Genomic DNA, 20,681 nt, shown 5'->3' on the forward strand with positions numbered 1-20,681 from the left:
ATTTTATCTAGAAGAATTTTAATAGTTCCTCACTTCAGCACAAATAAAACAATTTTTCATTTATCTTGAGAACACTATTTCCAAAACAGTCTTATTTTCATCAATATCCTTACTCAGAAAAAAAACCAAATACTGTTTCCTTTATTTATTTGGCTTTTAAGGTGAATGATAAAATTCACATATTATTCCTCACTTATCCAATCTAATGGAAGATATCTAATCGACAAATAAAATAAAAACTAAAAAAAATAGTTAAATGAGGTATCAACGAAATATTAGAATATAATAGAAAGTTTAGAATTAAGAGTAACATAAAAAGTAACGAAATTACATGATTTATTAGAAAAGTGCAGTTACATTTGTAGCGCGCTACTTTGCAGCAGTTGACAAATTTTTTTTTTAAAAGGGGTAATAATTTAATTTTAAAGTTTCAAAATGGTTTAAGAAAATTTTGAAAATAAACAAAAAGTAATATTCCACTATTTTCAAATTATCGAATAATTGTTTCTCCATATTCATTTTTGAATAGGCCTAAATGGTTAGTCACTCTTATTTTTATTTTTTTTAAATGCTAATTTATAAAACGATATTTAAATATATTTTTCATATTATTTTAAATTTAAGTATTAAAAAAAAAATAATAAAATATATAAATACTATTTATATATTGTACCAGTTGGACTGAATTATAATGAAAAAAATTTTATGTTTGAATGAATGAAAATTTTTTTTAAAAAGGCATTAAAAAATAATAATTATTATTTATATATTATTTAAAAAAAATGTTAAATAATAATAAAAAAAATAAGATAAGGATTTCGTTTTTTCGATCATTTTAAAAAATTTTGAATAATTTATTAAATTTTTTAAAAAAAATATTTCGCTCATATCATAATATAAATAATACATAATCGCGAAATTTTTCCTTACAAAAAAAAAATTTACACAGAAAAATAATCTGGCAATAATTTTATTTTTTGACAATGTACATAAATAAAATAATTATAAAAATTTAAGAATAAATTTTTGTTATATTTTGTAATTGCCAACTTTTTTGAATTTTTATTTTAAATTTGTGTAATTTATATTATTATTATTCAAAATTATGATAATTAAATTTTTTTATTTTTTTAAATTTTCCAATATAATAAAAAAAAAATTCTATAAAAACTTATAAATTATTATTATATTTTTTACTCAGTAATAATTTGCAAAAGAACATTAATTATTATTGATTTCTATATATAATATAATAAATATATTATATGATTATTTCATATAAATAGTATATTTATATGTAATTTAAAAAATAAAAAGGCATTTTTTAATGAATTATATTATTATAAAAAAATTGTTTCGATAAATTTTTTTTTTCTAGTTCCCCTTTTTACTACTATTTATATATATAAATGTTTTATTTTATATAAAACACATAAGTCTATATTCTATTTTTTTTTGTATAATATAATTTTTTTTACTATACGTTATATATATTGCAAAAATATAATAAAAATAATAATAATCATTATTTCTTTTTCTCTGTTAATTTTTAATTTATATTTTTTGATATAATAAATAAAAACTTACAGCATAAAAATAATAAAAATTTCTTTTTTTCTCTCCTTTTTTCAAAAAATTATATTATTATTTTTTTCAAAATTTATTTAATAAATAATTTTAAAAAAAAAATACTAAAATAAACGAAAAACTTATATATTTTATTCTTCAAAACCTATAATATTTACTTATTTTTTTTTAAAAAAAAAAATTAAAATTACCTTCAAATAATAAATGATATTTTATATTATTATTATCAGTTCAAAAGAAATAATAATAAATTCAATTTGTTCTTCTTTTTTATATCTTTTAATCATTTAATTCATTTATTTTAAAAAATAATTATTTGATTTCCTAACATCATTATACAAATACAAATATTACTAAGAGGAGGGATTCACCTTTACCTGGGAATACTACCAATAATAAGTAATCCATTACTCATTCAAAAATTTGATATTTTATTATATATTTATTCTAACTAATATTGCTACATTTTAATATTTATGATTTTATATATTTTTGTTAAATTAACTCGTTGAAAAGTGCCGATCAAATTAGTTATTATCATATTATAAGCATTGTGAGAGATGATATCTTTATATAAAACTTTTTAAACTTAATTTAGAAATTGTAAAAAACCGACTTTATTTTTGTCATTCTTATTAAGTATTGGTCAATATTTTAAAGTTTCACTGTAATATATTATAAAATATAATAGGTAGATAATAAAAAGTGTTAACTTGAAAAAAAAAATATATTTTACGTTTTCTTTAATCTGCTTAATATCAAACAATTTTTTTATATTTTGAAATTAAAAATATTATTACTAGGTTATAAAATATATATATTTTTTTCTCTAATGTAATTTTTTTTGTAATAATTATATCTATGATAATTATGTTTCTTTATATATTTTTTTGCGTCCAAAATTGATGTATACAATAAAATACATTGTAAATATTTTTTAAAATGAAGTTATTTTTTTTATACAAAACTTACTTAACGAATAAATTAAGTTATACATATTTTTTTATATATCATTGTTTAAGATTTTTTTTTTTAAATTGCATTTTTAATTTTTTTTTTCAAAATAAAACCTAAATAAAAAAGTAATTTATTATAAAAACACCAATTATAAAAATGTAAATACAATAGAACCTACAAAATTGACCATTTCAACATGTGCTGCCTATCTTAATAAAATGACTATTTATATTGACCCTCTCCCTCTTCAACACTCGAATCTGATTATAATCCCTCTTTAATGACCACCTCATGATCTAAGAGGATACAATAAATATATAAAAAAACATTTTTTACTTTTTTTTTGAAAGTCTTGTAAAAGGGAATTTAGTAAAATAAAACAATGCTTATTTATTATTATCAAAACATAATACAGTATGTATGATTTCGATTTGTCGTAAAACATTTTTCATATATTTGTATGTAACAACTTTCTTATAAAATTGTTTGACTTGCTATAATTATCAGAAGCCGCTAATAGAGTTAAACCCTTCTCGGTTGGTGGAATTACAGTGTCAATTTCTATATGTATTTTCTCGAGTACCCCTAACCCTAAAGGGTTGGAGATATGCCTTAATACTAGTGAAAAGAATGATAAGCCTAGGATGGAAAATCCTATAAATAATAACCGCAAGTTAAACAAATTTTTAAGTAAGTTGTTACAAAATAGATGGAAATGTTTTACAACTAAATCATATTTATACTGTAGTAATGAAATGAAAATATCGAATTCAAAATTAAGAATTTAAAAGTTAAAGTAAATTTTTTTTTCTTTTTTTTTATAAAAAAAATCGTTAAAGTAATTACTAATTTTTATTATTCGCGTATTGTATATATTATATATATTTTTATGTCATTGTGTTTTAAGCAGCAAGCATTTATATTGTATAAAATGATCATTTTTTTTATTATTATTCTTTTTACATTTTTCAAAATAAAATGAAAATATGAATTTATTATGCATAATAAAATATAATAGATAGATAAGATATGAAAATATAAAATTTTATTTATAAAAGAGAATATAAAGGAAAATATCAGAGTTGTTAAAAGTTACTTTTTAAATGGATCTAGATACAGATACATCGTCTAAAATAATATCTAGATACCGATATTTTAATCAAAAATCTATCTAGATACAGATACCACATTTTTATATCTAGATCCTTTAACAACTCTGGAAAATATACGTTTTTAAAAAAGGGAATCTTCGGGCGGAGATGTTTGATCCCCTCGTTAGGATTGGCTATGCTGATGTTCTTTTCCTGCCTATAATTTAAGCCTTATCGCCCTAATAAGAGCTGTCGATTTTAGATTAGAAAGTAGATCGTAGGGTTTGACATTTTCGTGCAAAACAGAAGGGCTTGAGAAACTAACACGACTAAATTTAAATGATTAAACCTTTAGGATTTAAGATCCTATGAATTTCCACTAAAATTTTAAATCCAGGACAAAAATTAAATTAAAACCAAATTAACTTCCCCAGCGCTCGATGATGTTGACCGGCATATTTGTTTTTCTTGAAACTTTCATATTTATGGCTGTTAAGGATATGTTCGAATGTTGATAAAAGTGCAAATTCGCAAACAGACGATTTAATTAATTGAATTTAAAATTTATTCAATCCCAGATTAGGAAAAAAAAATTCCAATTTTAATTTTTCCATATTTACAAATGGTCAGATCATTTCCATATCTTTTTTTAATATTTATTAGAAAATAAAATTATTGACTTGCAAAAAATTGTTAAAAAACATATTTATGGATAAACTAAATCTTCACAACACTGTATATGCAATCAAAAGCAGAGCAAATAATAACCTTTGCAACTCGTGAGCGTCTTTTTTTATAGGCACAACACAAATATGATTAACAAAAATGGAATAAAATAAGAAACTAGTGTTGTTAATCGCTTCGATTTGAGCCTATTTTTAAAAACGGCTAACTCAATATTTTAGCCAGAAAAATATTACGCAAGACTGAAGATTTTGGATAGATAGCAAAAGGTTTATACATCTATTTACGAAGCCTCGTGGCTTAGGCAATATTCTTTCTGGCTAAAATATTGAGTTAGCCGTTTTTATAAATGGGCTCATATCGAGCCGTTTAACAACACTATGAAACAATTGGGATAGTCCTGAATAAATGACTTTTTATATATAAATAAAATGCTTAAATTGTATTTGTTGTGTACTAAATAAAATAATCAAATTATTCGTATTACGATGTGATATTCTTATTTGATTGGGAATTACGAATCGAATATTTTAATATTATATTTTTCTAAAAGAGCCCATATAAATTAAGAAAAAATTATTTATACGCGACCCCAAAAATAATTGCTTATATAACTATATCATTTATGTAAAATTATTTTTCATAGGAACTACATCTAATATATGAGCAGAAAATAAATGTTATGATTTTAAATTTGTTTTTAATCGTTCCGACACGAAAGAAAATATTTATACAAGTCCGGTTTTTAGTTTATTTTTCGATCCGAACTTTTAAAAATAATATTATTTTATGATAAGCCCCGTATAATCTTGTTAAACAGCTCGTGTGCCAATTTTTAAAATCGGCTAACTCAATATTTTAGCCAGAAAGACATTAGGCAAGCCAGCAAAATCTCGAGACTTGTGCAATATTTTTCTGGCTAAAATATTGAGAGCCATTTTTAAAAATCGAGTCGTTTAACTACGGGTCGGGTTTGAAATGCAATATGATAGTCAATAATATAATATTTTATCAAAAGCATTTCTTTCTTAAAATATTAAAACCACATATTTTATATTTTTTAAAAAAATTTGAAATTAATAAAAATTAAAAAGAGAATGTTGTATTTTAGTACTGTGAAACGAAAATAAATTTTCTTTTTTTACAATAAATAAAAAAAAACATTATGAATAAATAAAAAAAATTCATATCATATTTAAAAAAATAAATAATATTATATAAATAAAAATTCAAATTTTTTTCTTTATACAATGGAATTATTTTTTCTTGCAAAATTGAAATTAAATAATAAATTATATTTTATTAGTTAATCCCTTTTTTACTTATTATTTTAAAGGTAAAATTAAGATTATATAATTCATTAATTACCACCTACACATATACACTACAATTTATATACATTCAAAATCTAACCGTAAGTAAGTCTTAATTAATTCTATAATATTATATTTTAATATTATAAAAGAATTTTTCTTTCTTTGCTTTATTAATTTCATTTAATATTTAAAAAATTTCGGTAATTTATTATGCTCCCATTCCCAAGTCTCAAAAAAGATTCATATTTTATTGGCAGTTGTATTTCATTTTAAATAAGGATTATTTACATTATAAAAAAATTAAAAAAAATAAATAATACAAAAGGAAAGGATATAAAAATTAAAATCACAAAACAATTATAATATATATTTTTTTAAAAAAGGTGTTTTCAAATATTTAGAATTAAAAAAATAATTAATTTATTTTTTAATATTCGAAGATATAAATATTATATAAGAGTTTTAAAATCAAATTTTTTTTATTATTATTATTGTCCTTGGGAATAATATTTTATTTATTAATATAATATAATGTATATTAAAAGTAAAAAAATTTTGTTAATTTATTAAAATGTAAACCAATAATGATACTATAAGTTAATAAATTGGTGTTAAATTTATTTATTTAATCATTTATATTATAAAGATGTTAAAAAAAAATATTGCGCTTAGTAAAAAAATAAATTTTATATTTATATTTTAATAAAATAAATATATCTTCCTTCTAGTAGTAAGAAGGAAGAGATAAATAATAAATATTATTATTCACCGATAAATATTTTTATAAAATTTAAATTCTTTATTTTTTTATTACATATAAATATATTAACAAAAATATGATACTGATGAAATTAATTTTTATTTTCTTCTTTTAAACAAATATAATTAATAATATAATTAAAATTATAAATATAAAACACCTAGATCTATTTTCTTAGCGTATTTTTTTTATATTATAATTATATTATTATTATAAGAAAAGAAAAATTTCGTTATATAATATTTTATTATTATAGATAATAAAATATAAAACCTGTTTAATTTGAGCTTGATAAAAGGAAAATTTTTTTTTGGTATTTAATAATATATCTGAATTATCGATATTCGGGAAAATTAGGAAAAAGATTACTAGTTCCCTTCTGACCTAATACTCCCATTACCGAGTGCTTAAATTAGGCAAGTTTCTTTTCAAAAAAATATTATTTTTTTACACAAAATTTAAATCTTTTTTTTTATTTATAATTTTAATGATTTTTTTTGAACGTTATTGTAATAACGAATCCTTGTTATGTTTTTCTAGAATATATTTTTTTTTATATAAAAAGTGAAACATTATTAATAAAATAATAATATTTAAAAAATTTAATATGTTGTGATTTGATACACATTTTATAAATTAATTTAAATATTATAATAATGTTGCTGTACTTTTTTTAAATTAATTATATATAATTTAATAACCTTAATAAATATAAATTATATTTATAATATAATATTGAAGTAGAAGGAAAGAAATAATATTCATTTAATTTTATAAAATATAAATATTAAAAAATTAACGAATCAATAAAAAAAAATTAAAAACTAATTTTTAAAACATGATAAGTATCTGATTACCAAAAAAATTGCTAAAATTATATTTTATAGCTTAAATTTGTTTTTCTATTTTTTTTGAACATCTTCTTTTTTTTATTATATAAATCGAAAATAAATTTAATTTTTGTTGATATTATCTGTTTGTTTTTTTAAAAATAAAATTTCAAAAATTTGTAAAATTATTTGTGAATACGAGACAATACATTATATAAAAATAATCATTTGAACTCTTTTTAAATTTAATAAAAAGAATCCTTAAATCAATGCTTATAAATTTCGACTTAAACAGGTTTTTTTTAAAAAATATTGTTATTAATTAAACCTTTATAAATTATTATCTCAAATTATTTCATTAATTGTATAATAGGGAAACTTGCCTATGGATGATTTCAAAAAATTTCACCAGTTTCTAAAAGAGCGCATGCAATATGACCCTAAACTTGTTATGGGAAATGATATTAAAAAGTCAACAAAAAATCAAGGTAATATACATATTTTTTTATTTTTTTTTAAAAAAATTAATTTTATTTCGTATTTTTAAAAAATATTTTCTCTTTTGACGATTTTTATGCATTAATTTAATTATGTTTTAAAAATATTATAAGAATAATAAGCGAACATAAATAAAAAGTAGTTTGCCTTTAGAAAGAAATTTAGCGATATTTATTTTTCATAGATCATTATTTTTTATGTGAATCAGTTTTTAAAAGATATAAGTGTTAGTAGTGTTGTTAAACGTAACGTTTTGAGCCGATTTTTAAAAATGGCTAACTCAATATTTTAGCCAAAATATTGCCTGAGCCTAGAGATTTCCATATATGTCTATACCTTTCTTCCTTCTATGAGCAAAATCTTCAGACTTACATAATATTTTTCTGGATAAAATATTGAGTTAGCCGTTTTTAAAAATCGGCTCAAAACGAGCCTTTTAACAACACTAAGTTTTAGTATAATTGGTAACTAGAATCATATAAATTATTGACAATACATAAACTTGTTGAATATAACTATCGACTAAATTTTAATTGGAACATCTTTATTAATTTTTTAAAAAAAAGTAATTTCTTTTGCTTTAACGGAATTTTCTTTGAGCGTTTATAAGTTACACGTGTGAATATTTACGGTGTGTTATAGTTAGTTGGTTAACAATTTAAACTTATGAAAACGAGAAAGGATTACTATTACTAATTTAATTATATTTTACTTTTATTATTTATTAATTATATTATTATAAAATAATAAAATATAAGTTTTTTAAAAAAAATATTTTGAGCTACAAAACAGAAATAATATATTACATATATATATTTTTTTATTGATCTTCTTTAATGTCTAAAGCTTTCATTATAAATTATTATATATATTTTTTTTAACAAAAAAAAATTAATGTTATTTTTGGCTTGTTTCATTTTTAAAAAAATTTTTATTTTATATATATATATTTTTTAGCAGTTATAAAAATTTTTTTTAATAAAAAAAAGAATCATTTTAACCGATCACCATTAATAAATTTTAATTTATTTTTTAACCATTTATTTTTTGCCTTTCTTTCTCAAAATATTTTTATACGAGTACGCGACGCAGAGGTCAAAATTTTAAGGCTCGAATCGGTTCGTTGATAAAAAATCTTCGAACCCGGCCCGAGATTTTTAAAATCTTTTTCGGTTAAGCCATATATTTGAGAATTATTTTTTAAAAGGGAAAATATGAGCCGTAAATTTAAAACACTCCCATCATATGCTTTTCCAACTGTTAAATAGAATGTAAATTTCTCAAATAGACCTCTAGCCATTCAGGGTAGTGTTGGTATTTCATCTATCTTTAGCCACACTCCATAAAAAAAACTTGTGTCATATTCTAAGTTTAGGTTCAACTCGGAGGGTTCTAAGTTATTTTTTTAGGCTAAAAGTTGGAGCTTATTTAAAAATTAAGTGATTTATCAACACTACCTTCCGGGATGGGCTTGCAGATCTCTCATAATATATAATAATTTATAATCGTTAATTTTTAGAATTATATATAATGTATTAAGCCCATTTTAACATTACAATTTTGGGTCCTGATAAATGTTTATAATTTTACCAAACCCAAGCAATAATCATAAATTGACTTTAACATTATTTTTAGTTTGTTACTATTTTTTTTAAAAAAAAACAAAATATGTTAATTTAAACCTCATTTTAAAAATATTTGCTGCCATTTATAAAATATAAAGGTTTGATAGATATGTCTAAACTCAATTTTCCGCTTCCCAATTTATTCAACCATGATAATCCGTATCCATCGCCATTTAACTACGATATTTCGATGTTACCATATTTTGCCAGAGATCCCCAAAATCTGATGCCTATGATGCCCTCTCACCTTTATCCCCCGAATCAAGCCTATTTCGATAAAGAAATCAGGTCCACGCCCACTCATTCTGATCCATTGCATTATTCCAAAAATAACCAAAATAGCGCCCTTGACATTAAGAGAAATATTCAAGCTAACGTAAAGAGAGACAATTCGTTAAAAGATTCAAATGACCACGGTCTCGATTACTATCGGGAAGACACAGAGGGACGCCCAAAAGATAATAAGGACAGCGGTCCTTCTCTTCCTACTTCATTGGTCAAGTTAAAACAGAAAATTCGCGAAAAAGTGAAGCGCTCAAACAACGATAAAATCGACGCGGCTGCTTATAATAAGAGTAGCCATTTGAATCTTAATAACTGTATCCAACACGAGGCTATTCCACCTAAGGCGGAATATCTCCCCGTTAACATGGATAAACCGGAGAACTTAAACGATGCCTGGTGGTCACAATTTCAACGTGGTATGCGCTCACAATATCCGCCTCAATTTTCAAATCCTGCTCATCCTTACATGTTTCGTCCACCATTTTTTTCCGCTCCGCCATTATTCGATCCTACGATCGATCCCACATCGCATCAATTTCCCAATTATCCTTTTATGCCGCTTCCCTTTGAGGTGGATTTAAAAACAGATAAAGCTATCCCCAACAATAGTAGAGTCAAACAAAAAGCTAGTAAAAATATTCGCAAAAACAATTCACAGCCCGATCAAAATGATTATAACTTTCCAAATATGCAGAACCTGAAAGATCAAATGGCTTCCAATTTATTTCCCTTCGTGCGATCGGCTCCCCTTGGTACTAATAACGATTCTCCAATGTCCTTTCCCATGCTCCCCTTTATGGACTATTATAATCCGTTCTACAGCAATCTTCCTTATTTTCCCTTTCCCAATTTCGATGGGCCGGTTAATCATTCGAAAGTACCAAGATTTGATGGCAGAGAGATGAGTCCTGAAGCCTACAAAACGCCGTCTAAAAATTTTAAACCCCCTACGGAAAACTGTTCCCCTGAACAAAAAATTCCAGTTGCGAATAATGGCCTACCAGTTTTAAAAAAGCGCAAATATACGAGCAGACAAACTCAAAATTTGAACTTGAACAAATCTAACACGAATAATTCTCCTACTGATGCATTACGTGAAAATGCTACCATTCCCACTTTAGATAAACCTAAAGAGGAGATCTCTTGCGATGCTAAACGTGGTCGTTTTCATTGCATCGATAACATTTTGGGCAAAACAGCTATAAACAATAAAAGTTTTGATTCCGAGAAACAAGAAATTAAAGAAAAGGATCCAATGAACGACGATGCCCTTACAACTTCATCTTCGGCTTCAAAATCAAAATTTAACCAAGAATCGGATTTAACTAAGTTCGAGTCCAACGCGCCTACACTTCCATTCCCTTTATTTTCACCCGATATGGCAAAAGATTTCCTGGCCAAATACGTATCCCAAACTTTGGCCTTCTCCACCAATGAGTCATTATTTCGCGATATGTCAAACATGTCCGCTCTCTCGAGGGCATCTTTCCCCGGTCCTGATAAATCTCCATCGCTCAATAGCAAGGATATCATTAGCGAAAACTCGATGGCTAGTGGAGTTAACAACGAAATCAACAATAATGTTAGTGATTCTACGTCAACCCCTCTGTCAAAGAACAATTTGGAAAAATCTCTTAATCCCGAAGATATTATTATCAAAGATAAAATAATCTTGAATGATAGCGGGGATAACTTTAATACCCACCCAGTCGCAACTCCAGGTAAATTATTATAGATTTCTTCTTATGCATTATTTATGCGTTGTTTTTTCATAAAAACAATATTATTAACCTAATACTTAAAATTATATCAGTTAAAAAGGCCCGTGGTAGACCTCCCGGGGCATGTAACAAGAATCCCAAAAGGGCAAAGTACAAAAATGCAAATAGTAATGTCCCAATCAGCGAACCTAGTAAATTACCCTTTGCCTCGATCAAACCAAAAAGCGCAAATGATGTCCTTGATAACCGACCCCTTAATGTTAATCAACTTATTAACGATGTTCAAAACCAAATTGACTATTCTATCGCTGATCCGGATTTTAAGGTTTTTTTTCTCATGTTAATGTTTACATGCACAAACCAATTAATCTCTTTTATTAGGACACAATACGTGTCTTAGAGCTTAGTTCAATCTTGGACGATCAAAGATTTCCAGCTAGGATAGGACTTAGTCAGATTAGTATAGCTGAGTAATTACTAGGGAAAAACTATCATCTCAATCGCAATTTTTTTTTTTTGAATAAAATCGAAATAATATAAACTTAGACAGGATTTAGCAGTATTTCATCTAAAACTAGTAATATCTAGATCGGACGAAAAATTGTTCAACAAAAAGGGTCAGTAATGGGATTGGAAAAAGATTACCTAAAACTTATATATTATTTTTTTAGTCGTTGTAGTCACTACTGACTATTAACCCTTTAATTATATTGATCAATTATAATTACTATAATTATTATTTTTGAATAATTTAACTTTCCCTATTGATTTTAGTAATTTTTTGATGTATCCCCCTCCCCCACATGTCTTCTTATCTGGACATTATTTAAATGTAAACGAATTATATAATAGAAACAAAATAATGAGACATAAATTTTATAAAAAAAATTATATTAAATTAAAATTATTTTTTTATATGTAAGATAAGGTATTATTATTATTTTAATTTCTCGATTTTATCATTTTAATATTTTTGTTTTTATCAATATATATTAAGAATGTAAAAGAAAGTGATGAGCAGAATTTTCTAAAGTTTTTGCCTTTTATGGTTCCGCCATTTCCCCCTACTTTTCTAATGCCAAATTTGAACGAGGAAGACCAAAAAAGTTATTAATATATATATTATTTTTAAAAAACCATTTTTTTTTGTTTTTCCGATATTTTTTTTTAAAAATATATATACTTTTATATTCTAATAATATATTATTTTATATCTATAATAATATCGTAATAAAAAAAATTACAAAAAAATTTTTTTTACTTTATATTTATTACTCTATTCGACTTAATTTATTCTTATTTCTATGTATTTTAAATTTATCTATACTTTTATCTTCAAAATAGGCTATATTATCAACAATATAACGAATATATAATATAATTAATAATTTGTTTATTCTCAAATAAAAAAAATAATAATGCGAGAACTTCTTTTTTTTTGAAACTTCAAACTTAAGGTATGATTGGCATGAATTCCCAATTATTTCCTCCCATTCCTCCTCCATTTTTATTACCCTTTTTGATGCAAGAGCAAATGAAGAGGGGTGGAAATTTGGACGATTTTCAAAAACAATTTATTAACGAGGGCAAAATTGCGGCCTCCAATGAAATCAACAATTTTATGACTTCTAGGAATGGTTATTTCAATAATAACGATGAAAACCTTGCTGATATAATTAACAAATTACCGATGGATATCCACGATACTATCGCACGCGATACAGAAAATGAGGCATTATCTTTAACTGTCAAACGTAAAAATTTAACTCCGACGGAAGGCTCGAAGATTAGTAAGATTTGAATCATGCTTTTTCTTCTTTTTTTAAAGAATAGTTAATCGAATTGATTTTTAATATATTATTTTTATATGCTCCTATTAGATGAAGATTTGCACGTTTCCGAATCATCGAGTAATAAAAACGACCAAAACAGATCTTTTAATTTCGTGGAGGAAGTCCTTAATAATCCTGAGTCTAAAAAAATGGACTATTCATCCAATGCAAATACCCACGCACTTTCCACCGAAAGCAATGGTGATTAAACTTTAAAAATATAAAAATATATTAATTTATAAAATTAACACGATATTTTAAAACAGTTCCTCCCAAAAAAAGGCGCAAACGACGAGTTTGCAAAAACGTCCCTTATAATATAGATCTTATAAAATCACTTAACTCCGAACATAACCATCTGCCTGAATCCACTTTGACTTCCAGTCCCAAATTGTTTCCTTCCTTGTCCCAACCGCATCAATTACCCGGCACTTTAACGGAAATGTCCCAAATACCATTACATAAAAATCGTGGCGACTCATCTGTCTTTTATGTGCCTCTTGACCCGTATTTCGGTGGCGGCTTCAAGCGCAAAACACTGATAAAAGCTGTAAAATTTAGAAGACTTTTAGGGTCTCTCCCGATTTTTGCTATACACCCCAACGACGCTTGTTTAACGGATAAAACCCGAAGCCTCAAAGCTATGATAAAAGGGGAAGTTGTATATGTGAGCCCCTGCGGAAAACGACTCAGATCTTACCAAGATGTGGATAGGTACATGGATAGACTGATAGCCAAAGCCGGCAAGGAATGTCCCGATAACGTTGCCATCGAAAATGAAAACAATAAGGTGATCATAGATAGGGAAGCAAAGGATAGCAACTGGGTGCGTGCCCTTAATTCCAGGCTTCATTTCAGTTTTAGTTCGAAAATATTGGTTGGAACCTTTTACCGTTACGACGATATGAATCCTCACGTAATTATTTTATATTTATTTCGTTTTCTTTTTTTAAAAAAAAATTAATTATTTATATTTTTATTCTTCTTTTTATAGAAACTGGTGAGTTACAATGAAAAACAGGTTAAAGAAATGCTTGGAGAACTTTTGCAGAGTTATAATGATAATAACGGCAAGGACAAAAAGGGCATGCTGACCACCGAAATCGATTTAAATAATCCCGAATTTGTCGGAAAATTTAGATTCCAAGATACGAACCAATTAGAAGAACGCCACAAGGAGGCTCTGGAAATAGGTGCCGACCATAAGTTTTTTAAGGATTTCAAAAAAAGGAAATTGCGGGATAACAATACAGACCCATTAAAATCGTCTGGCAACCTTAATCTGGGTGAGATGGAATGTTCTATATCTCCTGAATTTTTCACCGGAAAACGTAGTAGAACTAAATATTCTCCACAATGCCTCTTCGATGTTAACAATACCGCTAACTTTACCGCGCTCAATGATGAAAGCGTAGACGACAAAAAAGGTAGTTCTTGGGTGAACGATTCTAAAATCAGCGATATACATCATGTAAACAATAATCAAAAATTCATTTCAGAATATATCTATTAACATAAATATGAAGCTATAAATCTGATATTATTTATTTTATTTTGCTTACCTATATAGAAAATTATCACGACACCTTCAACGCAATCTGAGAAAACAAAACTGCTATCACCTGAGCATCATAATTTAATCAAAAATGAGACGAGAAAATATAGCGAGAATGGGAAAGATGTATATGATGTGAGCAATATCAAGAACGAAACAGAAGACAATAACAGCTTGAATATTAGCCCCGTCAAGTCTTGGAGGAATTCCTCATTCAAGGATGAAAAATACCACCTGGATATGGTATTTTTGACAGTAAACCGATTTAAAAATTAAAAATATATTTTTATATAGAATTCCTTGAGTACAAAGTCTATCAATTCCGAACCATACAAGGAAGAATCTGAAGAATTAGGGCGGCACAACATTTGTTCTAATCAATCGACTATAATGAAAAATGATTATAGAGAAATGAAGATGTTTAAAAAGAGGGTCGAGTTGATTATAGCTAAGGAGTTCAATAAACCAAGAGATGATTTGGAGATAATTCACAATTCAAAAGTATACAATCTACTCTTATGTCTTATCATTTAGAAAACTTTTACATCGTATAAGTATATTCGAAATGTTGTAATAAAAAATTATAATATAATTTCTTATAATAAATAAAAGCCCTTGCCAGACTTCCCGCCAGTACCCGATATCAAATTAAGATCGAACACCTTTTCTCAGTTAATCATGGTGGTTGAATTCATACACAATTTTCACGACGTTTTGAAAATAGGTATCTTAAAATTTGAAATAATTATTTTAGATTGAATAATAAAGTTATACTAATTTTATATATTTTTTTTAGTAATGCTTTTAAATTTCATCCTGTGTACTAAATTTTTTTTAGATATATCCAGTGATAAATACAGTTTATACTCCATGCAATCTTCATTGTTCACTTCGGAAGTTGACGAGGAATGCGATCAAAGTTATATCGACATAGTTTTAATACTGACGAGAAAGTTGTACCAGAACAACGAACTCTTGCCATCGGTTTCTTTTTCCGATTTAGCAGGTTCTCACGATAACGATGGCTACCCGAGGAGTGGTATCGAAGAAGAGTCAAAACAAAACAAGCCCACTGGCAATAAATTTTTCAATGAGATTGATATTAATTACATTAATCAAGTAAAATTAAAGCGTGATGTGGTGATATTAAATATTTTTATATTTTTTTTTAAAATCATAGAATCTCACCATACTAGGAAGATCCTTCAAAGAAACGGAATTTGATCGAAGTACTGTTTCGGAGTTTGTCAGATTTTATATTGACATATATTGTAAATACTTTGGTTTAACGGAAGAAGGAAAAGAGGTACGCATCACATTAAAATATTTTGAAACTTAAATTTTTTTTATTGAATATATTTGATAGGTGTCAGAACAACTCACGTCAATCACACTTTTATCCTTAAGTACTTCTCATAAAGTATGGGTACTAACATTTTTATGCGATCGGTTATTGGATAGTCCCGATATAATGTATAAAATCGATCAAGAATTAGATAAAATGGCCGTAATTAGAAAAGATAAGTGGCTGAACGAAGGACAGATTAGAAGGTAAATTAACTTATTTTTTAATTAAATCTTAAAAAAATGATTGATACCTATATTTTGAATATATTGATTTATTTATAGGATGAAGCTTATTGATGGCCATTTTGGAAATCCTATAGACGATGAAGCGATAAATGAAACAAATGCTTCGAAAAATGACCAAGAAATATTAAACTTTTCGGAAATTCAAAATGAAGATATTATATATAGTGAGAGCAAACTCGATGATGCACCTATCATAACTAAAGAACCAATTTCCGTGATCAAAGATGAAACTCTCCCTGTAACAAATGATTCCAAACAAGATGACATTATACCGCCTTTAGTTACTATGGATGAAACTGCTCCGGAAACTGACGATAAAATGATTGAGGGGGAATCTGCCGCCGAAAAAGGACCTATAAATAACATGGACAACTTATACCAGCTTCAAACTGAATATCGTTGCAAATTATTTAAAATAAATTCCCATATCAGGAGCTCGTGTGTGGGTCAAGACAGATTCAAAAGGAGATATTGGGTATAGCACAAATTATAATTCTATAGTTTTATTGTAAAGTATTAGCTTTCTGGTTTTCTAGTCTATTTTAAAAACCCAGTGATTTTTTAAATACCATTTTTTTTGTTGAAAATATTAAAATTCTTTGGAATATACTTGTGTGACAATATTTTGTGTATTTTAAAGAGTAACTTTAAGTTTTATTACTTTTTATAAATCAATATGTTATAATATTTTCATTTACATAACCGGGGACTTGAACCGTTATCTATCAAAGTTTCATCTCGATAAAAAAGATTATTTAGGGTTTTAAAGATTTTTGTAATTTTTATTTCAATTTTTTTTGATATAAAAAAAAATTTATCGACACCAAACTTGAATATATTATTTGATATGAGTGTGAAGATTAGAAATAGATAATTAGAAGAAGGCCATTCGGGCTAAAGCCTTAGGACCTTATAATTAATAAAAGCTTTCATTCATGGAGTAATGATACATGACGTTAGTCCACTTGCTACACAACGACCAAAATTTATTAAAATATAATAACGCTATATCTACGGAATCAAGTGGTCAAGTTCGACCTACTATATATCATTCCCCAAGGACGGAACTAGTAGCTTTAGAAAAAACATGACCCTTGCTAGATTCTCAGATTTATCGGATTGTGATACATGCAATGAACCTACTATGCCACAGACGCTACCTAAAAACAACAATTTTTTTTGTATATAAGGATAAAATTATAACGCTATCTCATATTTTAATAAAACACATAAAAAAATCAATAACGTTCAACGCTCTACATCATTTCTCTTCAATTTGATATATATTTGTTAAATATAAAATTAAAATGCCAAAAAAGGAAATAAAAAAGGGAAAATAATATCAATTTAAGATTTAAATCTTACATATCTTCTCAAATGTTAAAAAAAAACTAATCACTTAAAAGAAAATTAAATAAATGGAAGAGAAGAAGAGTGTTTAATATAATAACTCCCCAGGTGAAGTTTTAATGACAAATTATATCGTCTTAAATTTTTAATTGTATGCATAACATGATTTGTTCTAAAAGTTAAGGTTCATTCCTGTATAACGGTTTTGTTGCCTCCGCATAACTAAAATATACCAAAAATGTATCTGTTTAAAATTAAAATTCTAGATTTTGCCGTATTTGGGAGCCTTCTTGGTTGAAGGCATAGATACAAAAACAGAAGGTGAACTTGAGGTGCCAAATAAGACTGGTTTTGAATGTTTAATGAATATTGGTGGAGATGCAATATCAACTCTGGAAGACAGAAACGCTTTTTATAAAACCAATCAATATAACATGTTAAATTTTAACATTTTACATAAAGGATCTCGCGATAATTCCGAGATGCCTTCTGATAACCTTTTCAAAAATTGTGAGAATTTTATGAATCATTCGGTGATTGAAATTGATAAGAGCAACGAAGATAGTGAGAAAAATGTTTTAAAATCAATCAATATTGATAATGATAGTATAATTAGTAATCCAAACTCTCTCTCTGATAATCAAATTAAAGACATCAATATTACCTCCAAGACTGCTTATCCTACCTTAAATGATGAGCCAAATGTTAAATTATTATGTGATACCAATCCAATAAACAATACTAATAATAATAAAAATTGCGGCGAACCAATCAAAGATGACTCTCCCAGTACCGAGAAAATTATTTTAAAAAATACACAAAATATTGATGCCCCTAAAATTATTGGAAATAATGAATCCGATAGAAGTTATAAATTTTGTCCTGAAAACAAATTTAATCGTAATGCAAATGCGATCGCCAACATATCCAATAACAATTTTCTAAATAATAACCATAACAGCAATAATCAAAACGCGATAATGATGCTCACCATGCTCATTCCCCTTCTCAATAATCGTTCCACTTTGATCGAGTTGATCAAATCAAACCAGGAAATTCTCAATAAAGTTGGCATAAAACTAGACGATTTGGATATCATAGACACCAACGCTCTTCAGAATTCGAATATAAACCCGCCTTTAGATAGCACTAAAGATACCATCAATTTTAACGATCACGTTTCACCTTCTCAACAGACAGTTGTAGATGACACAACGACTATGATCAACAATCAAAGCTTTGACACATTTAAAAATGTTTTAGACAGTTTGGCACCGGATTCAAACGTTGGCATAATTTCCGGTCACGAAGATACTAGATCGAAGATGACGAATCACGCCAACACTTCTCTTAATTTTCAAGGGCTCAATAGCGAACTCTCGAAAGCTATTCAAAAATCAAATTTAATTAATAAACCTCTCCAAGAATCAAATACTATTGGTCTTCTACCCACTTTACCTATCAATTCTGTTCAAAATCCACTTCCACTTAATTCGCCGCAATTTGACAACCCGAATTTAGTTAGCTTTAAGAAATTCTTGACGATGTTTAATCACTCCAAAAACCATAACATCACAACCTCTAATGGCTGCGTTGAATGCGATAATTATAATATGTTACTTAACAATTGCAACCAAAATCTGGCAATAGGCATAAGTGATCAAGGCAATTTAAATTCTGATGTTATTGTACATAAATCTAAGGACGATTCTTCGAATAACATTATATCAGGGGAATGTGCGGATGTCAAGAATGTTAATGAGCCCGCTTTACCAATTCAAACACTAGACCCTAAAAGTTAGTTATCCATATATTTTATTTTAAAACACAAGCTGTAAAATTGTTATTTTTTAATTCAAATAAATGATTCTCTATTCAAATCATTTTTGAAATATATAAATAAATAATAGATTGGAAAAGTTATACCAATAAATGGTGGTTCATTGATAATCCCGACCAACTTGATTCGCTTATCAGAAATTTAAACGTGAGAGGTATTCGAGAAAAGACATTGTACAAGAACTTGCACAAATTAATGGAACTCACTCAATTGGTTTGCTCACCAGAGAGCACTAATCAAAGTATAAAACAAATTTCATTAACAAATTCCTTATTCATTACATTTTAAACCTTAATAGATATAACTGTTATGAAAATTTTATTTAGTTTTTTTTTAAATATCTACCTAAAAATATTTTTTATAGTCAAAACACATTTGCTAAGTTTTCAAGAATCCGCGAAAGAAAAAGAAGATTCTATTACAGATATAGGAAATGATTCTAAAGTTGAAAATGAGACGAAGACTACTGTAAAATGTGATGTTGAAGCCTTGAAAGCCGTGGAGAGCTTAGAGAGCAGGGTGAGCGCTTCAAATATGCAATCCAAGGTAAAAGCAATTTAAATATCCTAAAATTTGACTTGAAAAATTATTGTAGGGATTTTTTAAAATATTTATTTAATAACTTTAATACTTTTTTGAAAAATAAAAAAAGTTTTGGAAACCAAATACTTCCTTAAGCTACGACCCTTCCGTAACTTGGGTAAAATCTTTGCGGGACCTCCCCAAAGCTATAGCTTTATCGGAACAATCAACTAAAATAGCTCGCAATACTATAGATCCTCGAGATATTGAGAAAATAAATAACGACATCGTTATTTCTGATAGCAATAATGGTGACGTTTCTACTGTTAATAATAATGATAAAGAAAATGTTAATCTCGATATTTCAAACGATCACACTGTAAATCACGAAAATTTTGCCATTTTGCCTCTTACATCCAAGAATGATACTGTATATCATGAAGATGAGCAAATTGGAAAAAGAGTTTTATGCCCTTTAAAATGCGCTATTGAAAGATTAGAAAGCTTAGAAAAGGGGATTGAAAGACGGTACCTAAAATCTCCACTTAATAAAAAGTATTTTTTTTAAAAATAAATTATTATATTTATTACTTATATTATTCAAAATAGAATGTGGATTTTAGACGCCATTTTTT

At 26.4% G+C, this 20,681-nt stretch overlaps 1 protein-coding gene across 4 annotated transcripts in view; it reads left to right on the forward strand.

The window, feature by feature from the left end:
* LOC135925091 (uncharacterized) overlaps positions 1-20,681 on the forward strand; it is a 45,824-nt gene that overhangs the window by 22,862 nt on the left and 2,281 nt on the right. The window contains exons 1-20 of one of the 4 annotated variants that reach the window (XM_065460265.1): positions 1,803-1,986; positions 7,599-7,713; positions 9,447-11,354; positions 11,447-11,679; positions 12,352-12,460; positions 12,812-13,144; positions 13,235-13,387; positions 13,453-14,102; positions 14,181-14,657; positions 14,757-14,996; positions 15,036-15,242; positions 15,354-15,465; positions 15,580-15,860; positions 15,922-16,047; positions 16,108-16,292; positions 16,371-16,809; positions 17,951-19,481; positions 19,595-19,765; positions 19,889-20,070; positions 20,177-20,601. In XM_065460265.1, coding sequence (XP_065316337.1) covers positions 7,611-7,713; positions 9,447-11,354; positions 11,447-11,679; positions 12,352-12,460; positions 12,812-13,144; positions 13,235-13,387; positions 13,453-14,102; positions 14,181-14,657; positions 14,757-14,996; positions 15,036-15,242; positions 15,354-15,465; positions 15,580-15,860; positions 15,922-16,047; positions 16,108-16,292; positions 16,371-16,809; positions 17,951-19,481; positions 19,595-19,765; positions 19,889-20,070; positions 20,177-20,601 — 7,865 coding nt within the window. In that variant the 5' untranslated portion in view covers positions 1,803-1,986; positions 7,599-7,610. Of the gene's footprint in view, positions 1-1,802; positions 1,987-7,496; positions 7,521-7,598; positions 7,714-9,446; positions 11,355-11,446; positions 11,680-12,351; positions 12,461-12,811; positions 13,145-13,234; positions 13,388-13,452; positions 14,103-14,180; positions 14,658-14,756; positions 14,997-15,035; positions 15,243-15,353; positions 15,466-15,579; positions 15,861-15,921; positions 16,048-16,107; positions 16,293-16,370; positions 16,810-17,950; positions 19,482-19,594; positions 19,766-19,888; positions 20,071-20,176; positions 20,602-20,681 lie in introns of those variants that run through there. The other 3 variants (XM_065460268.1, XM_065460267.1, XM_065460266.1) reach the window with 3 other exon arrangements.

This window comes from Gordionus sp. m RMFG-2023, chromosome 2, assembly GCF_954871325.1.
Source record: "Gordionus sp. m RMFG-2023 chromosome 2, tfGorSpeb1-WG-v2, whole genome shotgun sequence".
Lineage (NCBI taxonomy): Eukaryota > Metazoa > Nematomorpha > Gordioida > Chordodea > Parachordodidae > Gordionus > Gordionus sp. m RMFG-2023.